Source organism: Branchiostoma lanceolatum, chromosome 15 (genome assembly GCF_035083965.1).
Source record: "Branchiostoma lanceolatum isolate klBraLanc5 chromosome 15, klBraLanc5.hap2, whole genome shotgun sequence".
In the NCBI taxonomy this organism is placed as follows: domain Eukaryota; kingdom Metazoa; phylum Chordata; class Leptocardii; order Amphioxiformes; family Branchiostomatidae; genus Branchiostoma; species Branchiostoma lanceolatum.
The window spans coordinates 8,105,418-8,121,665 of record NC_089736.1 but is presented as its reverse complement, the minus strand read 5'-3'; the positions used below and the strand labels follow the sequence as shown (position 1 = coordinate 8,121,665).

General features: G+C 39.9%; 1 protein-coding gene across 12 annotated transcripts in view; it reads right to left on the bottom strand.

Annotated features, from left to right (window-relative positions):
* Positions 1 to 16,248, bottom strand: part of LOC136420553 (disco-interacting protein 2 homolog C-like) — a 63,586-nt gene that overhangs the window by 22,403 nt on the left and 24,935 nt on the right. For 7 of the 12 annotated variants that reach the window (XM_066407510.1, XM_066407515.1, XM_066407514.1 and 4 more), the window contains 8 exons: positions 6,665 to 6,793; positions 6,116 to 6,214; positions 4,978 to 5,181; positions 3,931 to 3,975; positions 2,504 to 2,650; positions 848 to 961; positions 492 to 571; positions 68 to 191 (listed from right to left, as the gene is read on the bottom strand). In XM_066407510.1, the coding sequence (XP_066263607.1) occupies positions 68 to 191; positions 492 to 571; positions 848 to 961; positions 2,504 to 2,650; positions 3,931 to 3,975; positions 4,978 to 5,181; positions 6,116 to 6,214; positions 6,665 to 6,793 (942 nt within the window). Of the gene's footprint in view, positions 1 to 67; positions 192 to 491; positions 572 to 847; positions 962 to 2,503; positions 2,651 to 3,930; positions 3,976 to 4,977; positions 5,182 to 6,115; positions 6,215 to 6,664; positions 6,794 to 10,417; positions 10,538 to 16,248 lie in introns of those variants that run through there. The other 5 variants (XM_066407512.1, XM_066407519.1, XM_066407521.1 and 2 more) reach the window with 4 other exon arrangements.

The window sequence follows — 16,248 nt, the reverse complement described above, 5'->3', positions numbered from 1 at the left end:
GTGGTTTCTAGTTATTTTCTTCTGTGATCCTGATTTTATAAAGTTAATTGATTTTGTGCATGTTTACCATAAGTTAAAGTGATGGAGTGTTTCCCTGTGGCGTCCAGTGCGGTGATGACCGTGGCCTTGTAGCTGGCTGACCCGTATCTCTGCACCGCTGCCTCCAGGTTACGAGGAAGTCCTGATGGAATCTAAGGAGGGAAGAACAGTTGTGTTTGAGAACCCATAAAAGGTAAGGAAATCTTTACATCCTGTGCAATGGTGTTGAGTTTAGGTTATTTGTGTGAGGCAAGAAACATGGTTACCTTTTCTATCTCAACTTTCCTGACCCAAACATTCTTCAGATTCCTTCACGATCACAAATATCTTACATTGGAAGTATTCTTTAGGTCTGAAAGAAAACTAAATGTTCATTTATTTCACCTTTCACAAAGATAGAGGATTAATATCTATCATCAAGAATAGATTAAGATAGTATTCACAGTACTCACTGCTAGTGATTCTCCCACAGCAGGAGAGATGACCGGCCCTTCTGCCTTCGGAGCGTTGGGGTCAACTTCTTTTGCTATTGCTTTCAAAAAAGACAAACATATCCATTATAAACTGAATGGAAAAAAATACTTTCCTTCACAACAAACCAAGAAAAAGTGAAGACATAGAAGTCATTGAGCATTTTTCAGTTATCATGTGGAAGAATTGATTGAAAAAATATCTGGATTACGATATAGAAATTCTTCAAACAATCTTTCCTGTTGAAACGTAGATTAGAACTGGGGAAAATACAAGGAAAAAAAATCATGCAACATTGGCAGAAGTGTGGGCTATCCAAGTGTCACAAGTTTCTCACCTTCTAACTCTTCCTCTTCATCCACGAAGAACTCCCTGAGCGGCTTGCGCTTTGGTCTCTTCAGGGTGTTCAGGAGCTGCTGGATCTTAGCAGACACCTTCCCATGGACTGGAACTATGGGACAACACACACACACAAACATAGGGTACTTCAGGTTAGCTTCAATATACAACACTGGTCATTTTAAATAAGGAGAGTCAACATCCAACTTCCAAGGACAAACTTTTGTGAGCCCTAAAGCCTGTGTTTTTACTTGTAATTCAAAGTTTAACATGTTATTTGGAAGATCTTAATTTTCTTTTTCTATGTTAGAATATCTGATATCTTTAGAGTTGTCATGATACACGTATACAAGGTTGTTCCTGAGATTGGAAAAAATTGCACAAGATTCAAAATTTTGTTGTGTCCTTCCAAATCTAAGTACAGGAAATGGTAGGGGCGGCAGTCTGTCAAAATTCATCATAAAGATGCTATAACAACACTTGGAAAAAAACTTTTTTTGTAATAAAATAAGAAAACTTCACAAATTGTACTGCTTTTCTTATAACATCGTCTTTCAAAATGGAAAAGAACGAAAGGGGGCTTTGGAATGTTGAAAATCTAAAAACAATGAAATGGCAGGGGACAAAGGGGAGGAATGACATGCAAGCAACAACCACTCTCTGCTAGTTTGCTTTAGTAATGACAGTTGCCAAACTAAGGCCCTGAAAATCAAGCATGCAGCCAGCGCAGGGGATTGTGGGTAGGTGGGGAGGGGGGCACTTGGCAAGAGGAACATGTTTTTACTCACACAGCAGTTCTAGGTCAGAATCTGGCCATGACACGCACATGGAGAGAGGGACATACTGGTTTAGCACAACGTTCTGACCAAGCACATCGCAGACACTTTTGCATGGAGTTAGAACTACATTCTACTAGCATCCTAACAATTGACTGTTACAACTCCTATTTTGTTAAGATTTTAACAGTAACTAAGTTATACATGTTCAAAAAATGAGCAAAAAAGCACAAAAATGTGGGGAGTTGGACAGAAAATAAACCATCTTTTTCAGATAAGCACACAAAGCATGGTGCTAAATAATGAAACAGTACATGGAAAACTGAATCATGAAGGATCATGATTGTCTATTGGTTTGTATTGGTTCATAGATGAAAGTTTGCATTTACGATCAACTTATAGAACATTCTGTTTTCCTACTTGCAAAAGAGAAAAACAAAATGGTGACATCTTCCTTTTATAACACCCCACATTATAGAATAGGGCTTTTGCCAGTTATAGATTTCCTTTTCCAACATACAAATTTTGCATGTTAGGAAAAAAGTCTTCAAAATTTTTTACACTGGCAAAAACCCTGTGACATATCCGCCATGTCTTAGGTAATTGTACTAGACAACCTCAAGTCAACCGTGCACACTTATGCTGCATCTTCAGAAAAGATGCTATAGCCTCATAGTTCCCGTTTAGAACTTTATTCAGACCCACATTCAAGACATGTTTTAAACATATCTGGGTGTGGGCTTGAATAAAGTTTCTAAATAGGAACTACTCATTTGTATGTGGCCCATGCACCGTTTTTGAAGATGTTGCATAAGTGTGTACGGTTGACTTGAGGTTGTCCACTACAACTGCCTAAATATCCATCCTGTAGTAGATACCATTTTCGTCCTCGGGTTGCTGTGGTTTGGGCTGCGGCCTGTGCCTCCTGTCAATGGTACGGTCCATCCGGAAGGTCTGACTCGCCACGGAGGGGGACGTCACATCGGGCGGCAGCTGCTGGGTCTTGTTCTGACTGGAACTGGGCACTGTGGGGGAGGGGGAGACAGGGTAAGCTTTCTGTGAATAGTTTCATCTGGTTAGTAAGTCACGGAATAAAAAGGCTCTTTGTACACAACCAAGTGTTTCATTCCACCAATGTTTCGGTGACGGCCTGTACTTACAATGCATTCAAAGTGTAAAGGAAACTCCTTTACGTTCAGGACAGCATTGTAAACACTGCATTAACTATCTCTGTATATATGTAAATAATTTACTTTTGGAACTGTATCTATAAGCAGCGCCACCTTGCTGCAGTGCAAAGTGTGAACCAGTCAGAATTGCCCCGTGGAACTGGAAGGTGACAGACGGTCACCGAAATGTCGGATGAGTGAAACACTTTGTGTACAAAGAGTCTTTTTATTCTGGGTAAGGCTTTTTATAACACAGTTGTTAAGATAAACATGTATCAAAAAGACAGTGTTCAGGCTATGGTGGTATATACTGTGACAGTTCAACTTTTTTATACCTTTTCATGCTACAACTGGCTAGTAAACTGTCAGTGTGCAGGATAAGAGGGTTAATGAAAAGAGCTGGAATGCTTTTGTGTTGACAGCTGGCTTTCCTTGTACCATCAAACCCCAACAGAAAGCACTTTGTTTGATCATATACTTTTAGGCAAAACTAAGCATATTCCTATATAATTGTAATTGTACATGTATTGTACCAGTTACAAGATTATGCATTGGTACCTTTATGACTTATTTTACTTAACTACTAGTGTACATATCTTATGAAAGATACTTTTACTTCATGATCTCTATTGTCAATGTTTTATTATCAGAAAGTATAATGTACTCAAACCGGGACTGCATGGAAAACTCATCCTCTTTGACTTGATTTTCAAGAGTGTTATTCCAGTCTGCTTTTACATTTAGTTTGTCTATCACATATGGGTATTACATGTTTAAGGACAATTTGGTATGTTAACATTGCATGAATGTTTTTCATGCAGAGCAAATATGCAGAAATGCCTTTACACAAGCAGCATGCAAGCTACATGGTCGTCGACATGTAGGTAAGATTTGCAGAAGTGATGAGAGAAAGATGTTTTCAGGTCTGTGTGACTTGAAAAGAGTGCAAAGCTAGTACAGGGTGTGGTGGAAGTGCTCTAGATACTTCAGGCTGGCAAAGCACCTGGCCACCCCTACTTCATCAATGGTAACAACCAGACCACAACACAATTACAGAGATCGTGGGTATGATTCACTTCTTGAATAGGGGTGGTCAGGGTGAAGACTCAAGCCACACAACCCCATGAAAAACCAACCTTCCTGGTACCCCTGAAGGACATCTGCAATACTGAAGATTCCAGCTAGAGGGAGCAATGGAGAGCAGGGAGAAAGAAGATGACAGCATGAAAGTTTGTGGACTGATCTACCAAACCGAGGCAGGGCTACCACTTTAAACTTTCAAGACGTAAAAATGGCTATATTCCTTTTTTAAACACATTTTGCATGAAGTGAAATTTGATCTTGTCTGGGATATTCAAAACTAGGTAGATTAGGAAAGTGCATCAGACTTCAACAATTGGTTTTAAAATCATTTGGGTTTTATTTCATTTTGAGCAGCTTGCCCCAACTATATGTATTTGGTACCTAGTCTTATGTTTTGATTCAGTATTCCTCTCTCCTAAGCTTAGAAAATGTTGGCAATTTCTCCATTTGTGTCTGGTCTAACTTTGATCCATGCAGCTGGTTTAAGTCTACATCAAAGTCAAGTTTATCCCGCTGAATCATTCTGAGCCGAAAAAGACGAGAGCCCTGCACAGGTTGTAGATCAACAAACAGCTGCCTCTGTCATGGCTGTATCAGTGACAACTACCCTAGAATGGAGCAGCTTTGACTACAGTACATAGCATGACAGCAGCATGCATATGGTTGGTCTATGGAGCCGAGTCTAGAATTGGAATCAAAACTTAGACTACCAGCAAACTCTTTTTAATGGAATACAGAGAAAATACTAACTGAGGTAAAAAAATCCTCTTTATTCAAACAGTAACTCTTATTCATACCAGGTTTATCTCTGAAAATTTTAGCAGGCATTACCAATACAGAGGCATGCAGGTAAAGACCTCAAATCTAAACGTGGCTATTACTCCTACGTACTCATGGCTACTGCAATGAAGAGTCAGTAGCAACGTTAACAAACCCAACACTAACAAACAGACCCTACTATACCTCATTTAACTTGGTTCTCAATAAGTTTACTGACATTGTACAAATTCAAACGTTTTCCTTTAACACTTACTAAAGGTATGTTAGTACTCTTCAATTTTAAAATGTTATAAGAAGTCTTTCGATGTATCAGTACTTACAGGAGTCCTGTAGAACATCTGCAATGCTGTAGATTCCGCCAGGCGCGCCTTGAGCGCCGCTCGTCGTTGTAGACTGGGACGAAACTGAAGACCGACTTCCGCCGGCGCTGTTTTTTGTGAGCCCGCTAGGCTGTCTGGAAGCATGCTCCGGTGACGACGTGGACAGGCGACCGGAGTGGATACTCTCATCGTCAGAAGACGTGTCTAGAAACGTCATAAAGTTGTATTAGGCCATGTTGATTTGATTATATGGATTGCATACAAAGTCATCATTTAAGGAAAATGATTTATAATTTGTCTCCCACATTTGCTGTTGGTGGCAAAAACAGCTAATTTTGCTAAGGATGCAGTTTAATACTTCTTATGTGAATTGTTGAATCTTTGGATTTGAAGGAGAAACATTTTACGTTTCTTCACCTTCTATGAAAAGATCACATACAAATTACAAGGTATTGAACTTGAAGAGCCAGAGGTCATGTTCTTGACCTTTGCAGTAATTCATCTCATGCATCTGCAATCATCTCAAACTGCTGCAAGCATCACTGCAAACAGCTGCAAACAGCTGCGGACAGGTGTAGCAAACAGCACAGCTGCCCGTGTCATTCTTTACAAGCCAAGCTCACAAAAATCAAGCTGCTTTTCGTTATTAATCAAAGATTGAATACTGGACATATACAGATCACAACTCTGGAATTTGAAAATCAATTTTGATTCACTCATGACTCCATGCTGTATATAGGGGCAGAGGAAAAAGCACTGCTGAATCAGATTGTTGGAATTGACTATCGACAGCAATTTTGCTTGTTTCAATACTCAGATTGAATGATTTCGTGACAATTTGGTTATAAGACAAAGCAAAACTGAGCTTATCAGATATTTGGCCCATCTTTAGCTTCCTTAGGATAAACGACCCACTACAAGAGTCACATGACCAAAATAGTGGGTCATTCATCCTGAAGAAGGCTAAAGGATTGGCCAAAAGTTTAGCACGTATGATTTTGAACTGTGTCTTTATGTATGATTTTGAACTCTTAGTACCAAATCATTTCATACCAATAGGGATATCTGTTTTATGATTTAATGATGATTTTGATTGTTTTTTGATGATGAGAAGCCAGCAGCCACACAGCGAACTGACCGGACTCGTCCGACTGTACGGGAGTGTGTAGCGAGAGTCTGCTCTGTGCGACACAGCGCATGGCCTTCTGGGAATGGAAGTGTCTTAGCCGGGCTAACTCTGCAATGCCCATGGGAGAAAACATTCAAGAAAGATTTTAAGAAGTCTTATTTTGAAATGTCCCCGGTAGGTCATTTTTCCTTGCAATGCAGATACTTTCTTAATATCAAATGCTTCAAAGCTTCACATTTCAGTCAAGGATTTCCTCTAGCATACATGTACAATAATCTGAAAAGAAAATTGATATCATTTTCTATCTCAAGTAGATTAATAGGTCGGAATTAACATTTGAAATAATTGTCTAAATGGTATCATTTAGCACTGTAAGTTACAATTATACTAATGACTAGATATATGAATATAAACTACAAAACTTGGGTTTATTCATGTGTTTTGACTACTTTGTTTTTCGTGACATACATGTCCTTTGTATCTTTTTCATACAATTGTAAAGAATGATCTTGGAAAAATAATATACAGGACTACTTCAGAGGACCTGTGATGACTTACCCGTAGGTGTGTCCATGACTGGGTTGTTGAGGACCAGAGACTGGCGCTTGGACGGCATGGGCATCACCGGCACACGGTTCCGCTTACTGTGCTGCGCCAAGGCCTGCTGAACAGCCTCCGCATGGATGTCTGCAGACACAAGTAACAAACATTTACATCAGTGATAGTGATCATCGGCAACACCTTCTGCAACTTGATGGGCAGTATTCTAGATTCGTCGGTGAAGGTTTGACATCCAGGTAAACGATATGCCAAAGTTACTCAAGCAACTGGATATGATTTTGGAAACGGTCAGACGTTTCAAGTAGCATCCACTACTTTTCGTCAGTGACTCTGATTTTAGAGTGCAGAAAAAATTTCCAACGGTAAACCTCCTTGGTATTATGAGTCATACTCAAGTTATTGTTAACAACAAACTAAAGCATGTGTTAAACTTAAACTAGAGAAGTATCAATGCTTTATGCATCTGTTTCTTAATTTTGATCACAAGTTGTTAAGTTAGCAATGTCCATGAACTGAATAAATGGTGACAAGAAAATAGGTCAAATGGCACAAATACATATACAATACACTTTGACTAAAAACATGTAGATTAACAAGGATACATGTACCCAGTCTAGGGTATAATTATCACAGGTGAAAGAAGAGATATAATGCATATGGTATGGCAAGACATCACAAAACATGTTCAATACCTGTACATGTTATAAGTATGTAAAGTGGGGAGGGGGGCAACATGTTTCAAAGTACATCCTGCAATAACAATGTAAGCTGCGTTGTTTTGTCAACATGGCCCTTTGAATACTTTGAACAATACATTACAAATTATACAATACTTACCAAATAGACCCCTTTCCAAATACCGCGGCCATTTTGAATCCAGGGCGCGCGCACGTGATTCGAGCGCGGGAAAAGTCAACACCCGGTAAGACCAAGCCAGCGGTAAGGCGTTCCCAATAGAAACCAGCGTTGAGTCATCTTCGGCGGCGAGATATTCTCCTCCTCGGTGAAATCCATCGATATATTTGCATGGCACAAGTAGATGATATTGTTGTGGACACTTGGACTAGATATCGGCCAGTAAAATTGTGAATTTCTGCTACTTTTCCACAGTTTCTGCCGGGATGTTGAACGCGCGCTACAGTGATAAAATGCTGATATGTTTACACCGCGTGCTTGTAATTTCCCTAATAATGTTAGCTAAAGTCGAGAAAAATCCCACAAAACATACACTTTTCGGATCATTTTAGCTTCGTTTAGGTATGAATATAACTCTTGAGCCTTTTGGCTGTTGTGACAATGCCAACATAATCTTGAAATTACGTTAGTTTGAGGGAGGGTCGTGTTTTCTGTGCAGCGTTACATCGACTTCGCTCAGCAATATTTGACATTTCCGCTGAATGCAATCCCACACACAAAAAAACGTGAAAATATAGGCCTAGGCTTGAGTTCAATGTCCTTAAATATGGCAGCATTCCGGCGGCTTTTTGACGATCTTTTCGGATGCCAAGTATTTAGGCTTGAGGACTCTAAGTACGTGAGTGAAGGTGTGTTTTCCATTCTATCTGACGTTTCTTTAAATCATTTTGCGCGGCAATATTTCAGATATCTGTTGGCCGGATGGAACCCAAAAAACGTTAAATAATATTGACTTGAGGACTGAAGGACCTCAGGCCGATATTTTTCCTTTTGTTGAGGGGTTTCATCCTGTGGAAATCTAAAATATTTCCGCAAAAAGTAATGTAATGAAACGCTACAAAGAAAACACGCCCCCTGCTTCACTCACGAACTTCATCAAGCTAATCTTGGCACTGAAATATCGTCAAAGTCAAAGGAGCCACCGAAGTTCCGTCAAATTTTTATACTCGCAAAGCCCTCAAGCCTATATTTTCACGCTTCTGTAATATCATCCGACGGAAATTAAGATATTACGGCGCAAAGTGAAAACACTCCATCTTCACTCACGTACTTTAGGTTTTGATATTTCAGAAAACTCGTCAAAAGAAGCCGCCGAAATTCTGCTAAATTCCCCCAAAAAATTACCTTTAGCTCAAGCCTACATTTTCAGGTCTTTTTTTGTGGGATTGCATTCAGCGGAAATGTCAAATATCGCTTGCGGAGCGATGTAACAAGAGAGAAAGGAAAAGCTAGACAGAAAAGAAAGAAAGGCTAGACAGAAACACGACCCCCTCTCAACGCGCGTTTTCCCAGGGGAAGTCACAACCGGTAAAATTCTGTATATTTCTATCTAAGTAGCTATAAGGATCCCAGCCCGAAAAGTGTATGCTTTACGGGGTTTTTCTCGACTTGTGAGTGAAGCAGGGGGCGTGTTTTCTTTGGAGCGTTTTATTACATCACTTTTTGCGGAAATATCTTAGATTTCCACAGGATGAAACCCCACAACAAAAGGAAAAATATCGGCCGGAGGTCCTTCAGTCCTCAAGTCAATATTATTTAACGTTTTTTGGGTTCCATCCGGCCAACAGATATCTGAAATATTGCCGCGCAAAATGATTTAAAGAAACGTCAGATAGAATGGAAAACACAACTTCACTCGCGTACTTGGAGTCCTCAAGCCTAAATTCTTGGCATCCGAAAAGATCGTCAAAAAGCCGCCGGAATGCTGCCAAATTTGTACCCAAAAGGACATTGAACTCAAGTCTATATTTTCACGTCTTGTTTTTTTTGTGGGATTGCATTCAGCGGAAATGTCAAATATTGCTGAGCGAAGTCGATGTAACGCTGCACAGAAAACACGACCCTCCCTCAAACTAACGTAATTTCAAGATGATGTTGGCATTGTCACGACAGCCAAAAGGCTCAAGAGTTATATTCATACCTAAACGAAGCTAAAATGATCCGAAAAGTGTATGTTTTGTGGGATTTTTCTCGACTTTAGCTAACATTATTAGGGAAATTACAAGCACGCGGTGTAAACATATCAGCATTTTATCACTGTAGCGCGCGTTCAACATCCCGGCAGAAACTGTGGAAAAGTAGCAGAAATTCACAATTTTACTGGCCGATGTCTAGTCCAAGTGTCCACAACAATATCATCTACTTGTGCCATGCAAATATATCGATGGATTTCACCGAGAAGGAGAACATCTCGCCGCCGAAGATGACTCAACGCTGGTTTCTACTGGGAGCGCCTTACCGCTGGCTTGGTCTTACCGGGTGTTGACTTTTCCCGCGCTCGAATCACGTGCGCGCGCCCTGGATTCAAAATGGCCGCGGTATTTGGAAAGGGGTCTATTGATGCATACGTGCCAACAGCTACATACTATAGACAGTTTGCAAACTTGCTGTTGGTACAGTTAACAACCCTGGCGCTGTGACAATGACTCCACCCTACTGTTATGCTAAACACACACAACACGTACCCCATACAGGTAATTGTTCTTACACGAGAACGACCGCCAACCCCAGACACCGCAGTCATGACAAAAGAATGTTAATACCAACAATAGCCGAGAGATTACCAGCTACCCTATCTTATTAACTCCTATTCTTAAAGTTCCTACAAGTCTGTATTGAAAAACAAGGAAAAGAAACAACATATGGACTTCTCAATGTTTTTACTTGAAATTCTATTGCCGGTTTGGATTGCCAGGAAAGTTACAAATTGTAGATGATAGAAAAACTATCGTAACCTCTCCCAAACTTATGCAAAAGCAATGTACAATGTAAACTGTCTGAATTGTGACCAGAGTACCAATACTGAACATAAGGCTATGCCTGCTTACAACTGACCTTATGTAAACCACAACAGTCCTAGTCCTACACAGGACAACAGCAGACTCCCTAGAGTGCCAGTACACATGCCTGGGTGCATAGTTTAGGCCAAGGTTAGACTGGGAGTGCCCTGGGGGCCCCACGTGTGCACATCAATCCAGCCCCTGTCCCAACTGACAATGGCTGTGTCAAATGACAATTAACTACAATCCCACACTTGATGGGAGTTTGATGGGAGTCAGAATGCCACCATTCTTTATAGACTGTTTTTACAGCTTACATATACTCGGCTTTTTCTGTTATTTATAATCAGCAGTGTATACCAGACAATGCTGGTTTGTTGTCATTGTTCTTTTGATTTATTACAAATATAAATTGGTGTCAAAATGCCTGTGAACAATGGGCCATACACTGCTTTATCAACTTCTAAAGGAAGCTGTAAAAAGATAATAATGTCAACGTTGTAGACAGGGTGGTTAAAAAAGTTGTCGGATTAGATTCTCACTGCAGTGGTGATTTAATTTTCCAAAAGATGACGCCAGTTGCAAATTCTTTTTCAAAACAAACTGACAGCAGAAGATAACGATTTGGCAGAATTATGGGGTTGCGGAACTCCGTGGTTACTAATTTGCAGAGAACAGTCAGTTGCTAGGGGTGACGATGACCTAAGATCCTTGGTTTTCCTTCCAAAACCCGGTTCCTGGTTCGTGGCCAAGGCACGCCATATGTCGCTATCTACAACTTCATGCATCATTCAGCGACTGTCACATTCCCCCTGTCAGCAACACATCCTGTCTGTACAGTTACTTTCATCTGCAAGTACAGAGGAGTGGAGACAAACTAGGAAACCAGATGGCTGCGTCTGTATCCAGTTGGGTCACTTCTGTATTGTTACGAAAAGACAAGACATGCTCACAGTGTTCAAGCCCTTGTACATGGAGATAAACCTTAAACCTTCTCCCTGCTGCCTAACCCTGTAACCAATAGAGAGTTGGTAGCCAAATGACAAAAAGACCACAAAGTTTCAAACTCAGTTTAAAAATCTTTAATGAGACAAACACCTCACCGTTTCTTTGCTTTAATGCTAACGACATTCCAAATGTCATGACAATCAATCCACAGCTTTTTGACGTACATGTATGCTGCTCCCAACCCTTTATTGCTACTGACAAGGTTACAAAATGCTATTGAAAACATAACCCTCTAGTTCAAGGTAAAAACTTTAAACTAACATTTGAAAGTTCATGACCTTTCACATGTACCCTTCTACAACTTCTTCTAAAAATGTAAGCAGTTTAACACGATTCTTATCTTACAACAGAACATATTAGGCATTCAAGACATTTTAACTAACTTGTTGCAATTCTTTTCCTCTGTTGTATCCATCTCCAATATTTATTTATCTAATTACGGCTTTATCTTTGGCACCCAGGAACCAACTTTTGGCACACCATCTTTTGTTGGGAACTGGGAAAAAGATAAGCACTGGAAGCAAATTACAAAAGATATGAGATAGTATCACCTCATGTGAGGTTAGAAATGGGGAGGGGGGGTCACGACTGGTACCAAAGAGGAAGTCTGTCTTATCTGTTGTGGCATAGAAAATTGCTTGAAGTGTTAGCCAAGATTTTACATTACTGTTTAAGAAAATCTAAGACCTTCTAGTTTTAACCTTCTACCTGCACCTAACCCAGTAACCAATATAAATCTGGTGCCAAGTGGCGACCTTAGCAGATGAAGGTTAAGGATAACAAAACATATTTCCAAATGGATATTAGAATACTGGTATTCCATGTATGCTACAGTAACTGACAGCAATGCTTGTCTTATCATAACCACGAACACATTAAGTCAAATAAAAATGTTTTTGAAAATGTTGACATCACTATTAGTACAGTAATATGAAATTTAGCATAAACTAATCCCAATGTCAGGGCATTTTCTTTCTTTTTAATTTTAAAAAGACATAATTCTCAATTTTGAAGTGAGGTATCAAAACATGTCAATCATCTTTCCAGACTGAGAGCATTCCTTGGTTGCTATGGTAACCAAGAGGTATCCTGGATAAACAACTGACAGACTCAAGATGTCTGCACTACATCCTAAGACAACACATGGCCTGTCTGGTATAGATCATCCACTTTCACTACTGTCTTACCTGTCAAGGTATGGCATTTTACTACTGCATGCTTTCTGTAACATGAAAAGCAACAGAAACCTTTCTTGTGTCTGTTGAAAAGTTACAGCTACAATACAAGAATACCGCTATGGGGCCCAAAATTGAGATGGACCTACATGTTTCCAAGACCTACCCACATACCAAATATCGTTATGATCCCCACAGAGGTTCTCAAGTTATGCTGACCACAAATTTCACACACACACACACACACACACACACGCACACACACACACACACACACACACACACACACAGAAAACATAACCTCGCTCCATTTAGATGGAAATAATTACTTGTATCAATGAATATGTATCTTATATTCGTGAGAAACATATACATATAAGTACACTGTAGGATTATGGCTAATCAATACTGGCTTTAACTTCAATGCTAGAGAAGGAAACATTGTGGAACGCCTTATTGGGCAGGGTACAGCAGGTGAATTGCGTTTGTCTTCGGAGTGAAAGTGGCCGTGTTTCAATTAAAGCTGGGGTAGTGATCTCTGAACCTACCTTGGTACAGACTGTTCCTGGTGAAAATTAAAACTGTAATACAAGACTCTTACTCGCACCTACTTCAACACCCCACCAGTTACAGCCAAAGAGTTTCAACTGTTTAAATTTGCTGCCAACTACATGTATGAAGTCAGTAAGCTACGAATTGGCCAAAATTAAAAATCATGTCTTATAGTTATACTTAGTTATAAACTTACACATCCTAACAGCAAAGAGAAAATTGTCCCTCCCCATCCGTTCAAAGTCTGTAAAAAGACTTACCACAATTTCAAAGTCAGCACTCATTCATCCCTTTACGAATCTCTTCTATTAAACTTGGCCATTTTCTGCTTCCACATATATATGTATGGAACGTCCAGAAATGGAACAAAAACACACTGTAGAATCAGTATAGACTGCACGTGGTACCAAACCTGTGCACCATCAGGATTTCAGTTTGCTGGGCTGGAATTTGAAGTGGGGAGGCAGTGGGTGGACAGACTTCTCCGCTTCCTCTCGAGGAGGAACAACGTGCCAAATCTGATTAGCTCGGTTTCAACACAGTCATGGCTGCCGAGTCCATAACGGGAGGCAGGGATAACAGAATGAGTTCAAGTTCTGCCAACTTCAAGTGTGCTGATGGACTGGTAAAGCCGTGGTGGTAGCATTGATTGAGCCAACAACCAGGCCACTGGACCTTAACTGCTTGTTTAAAGGCCTTTTTTCTATCACAGGATATCGAGTGATCAGTCGAAAAAGAATTGGTGAGAGCTATGTTGTCCTGATTATGCAAATAATACATCTAATGACTGTGCAAAAATTAAAAGTTTAAATTACAATTTTATATTATTATATTCAGCATCTTCTTCTCCCGATATATTAGATGATAATACAGTGATGTAATAGAACTTTTACTCAAAATGTTAAAATCTGTTAACTTTTGTAGATCTCTGTGAATCTAGATTTTGATGAAAGAAACATCTGATTTAATTTTATCTTAAAACTGAAATTAGTAAGCCCATCCTACCAAACAAGTAGTCAAGTTTAAATGGCCTACGACGTCATTGGGAACATTTCAGAGGTCCTTACACCTGTTATGCTGGTTATATTAATTACTTGAAGGCCTCTTCTCTCTAGACAGTCTGAGTTTCCACCCATATACGACAAGTGTATATAACAGTGTGATTACTCTGTAATGACAGAGGCTTGCTACAGAAAACCTTGGCTGGCTGTTGAATGTTGGACAACATATTTGGTATGGCCAGAAAATGTGCCTGAGCTACATGTGTATCACCTAGTAAGACCCTGCAACAAAACACAAGTTCGAGGCTGCCATTCCCGAAATTGAATGCACAAATTTGCTATTTTTCTTCCTTGTAGGAAAATTTTGACGAAATTTCCCAATGACATTGACTTCCTAATGAAATGTCCTGCCTAAATTTATATGATTGGTAAGTGACGTCAATAAATTAGCATATGAAAGAAAGCAACTATAATCTTCTTTTCCTCCTTTGTGAGACTATTACCGTAGCACTATGCTAAAAAAGTCACTAAGAACTTATGTAAGCCTTATATATACCCAACAAAACCGCTAAGACTATCCAGTCAGCTTTAAATTTTACCAATAACCCCAGGGCTAGCAACAAGACTTCAAAAGGAAGACAGACCTTTAAACTATCTGGGGTATACAAATAGTCATACACAGAGTGGCACATAGGTTCTAATTGGTAATAGTATCTCACTAAGGTAGCTTAATCCGTTAGTTTTGTTGGTGTGACAGTGAAAGTAGTGAGGTAATCCATTGGGCAGTGTTGACAGACCCAACTTGTGCTTATCTGTTGGACCAGGCTGGGCATACATGAGGTCTGCATGCCACTTTTTTTTTTACAAATCCTTTTAATCTTCTACATGAAAGCGCCTTCCTGATCTGTCTGAGCATTGCCAAATTAACCTTCTCCCAGCCTTTTAAATAATGAACTGTACACAACTTTGGTCCCAGATGCCTACCTCATAAGGCAGGAGGTTAAAGTCTTGGAATAGTTACATGTAGCTCATCAACGTTGGACCTACCATACTGTGTTCATCTCTGTATTTACTTAACAAATTTCCTTTTTTATAAACGAATGATAACGACCAATGGCGTTACATATTGGTAGCTTGAGGTACAAATTAATCACATGTACATCATAACATTTTTTTTTGAGAGGCAAAAAGTACAAAGTAAAGTACAAAATGAAATTTCTTCAAGAAGCTGTAAAACACTGATGGTATTATTTTAAACATCACTAATTGAATTAGTTAGATAACCAGGCTCCAAAAGACACCACCCAGGTCATAGGTCATGACCTTTAGTGTCAAACAGTTCCCTTTCACCTGTCTTCTATCAGGACAGTGATTGGTTAGAAGATATCCATGGCCAGAATTTTGACAGCTTACAGATAGAGATGTAGTGGGTGTGTACAGTACATTCTTGAAATTCACATTCTACAAGACCAACTGTTACAGTTACAGTTGTTGATCTACTGTTAAAAATGATTCAGGTTTGTTTGTCTTTTCCTCAAAATCTTGTCTTCTGGGAAGGCTCGAAAACCATCTTTAGCGTTATCTCAAGGTCTGTTCCAGTTCCGAGGGATGAAATATTCAGATGGCGGAACCTAAGATATCCACTCACCTGAAGTTGAAACAGCAGTGACAGGCACCGATCTCCCTGCCACACCCTCGGTTAACTGTCTTGCTTAGTCATATCATAGTTTTTTAAAACTTCCCCAAACTAATTAACAGTCTATAACCTCACGACATGGCACAGCCATTTTTGGCAATGTTTCCACCACTCCCTAAACCATCCTGTAAACTGTACATGTCCATCCCTGGCACTATACACTAAATCCTTGCAAGCAGAACGCCTTCCAACATTCTTAACTCAAATATACACACTCAACATGTATACATCAACACGACCACACCTCCACACATATCTGCGTACCTTGAGAAATGTAACGTCCTTTCACATGTCCAGGCCTCCATGACAGAAAGGGTCAGGAACACTGACAGAAAACATCCAGGGAAAGGTCTGTGCCTTGGATGGAGGCCAGAAGGAGAAGAAAGAAGTGTGCCCTGAGGTCCCCAGATCCAGATAAAACACACCCACACATCAGGGCAGAGTCTTTCTGATT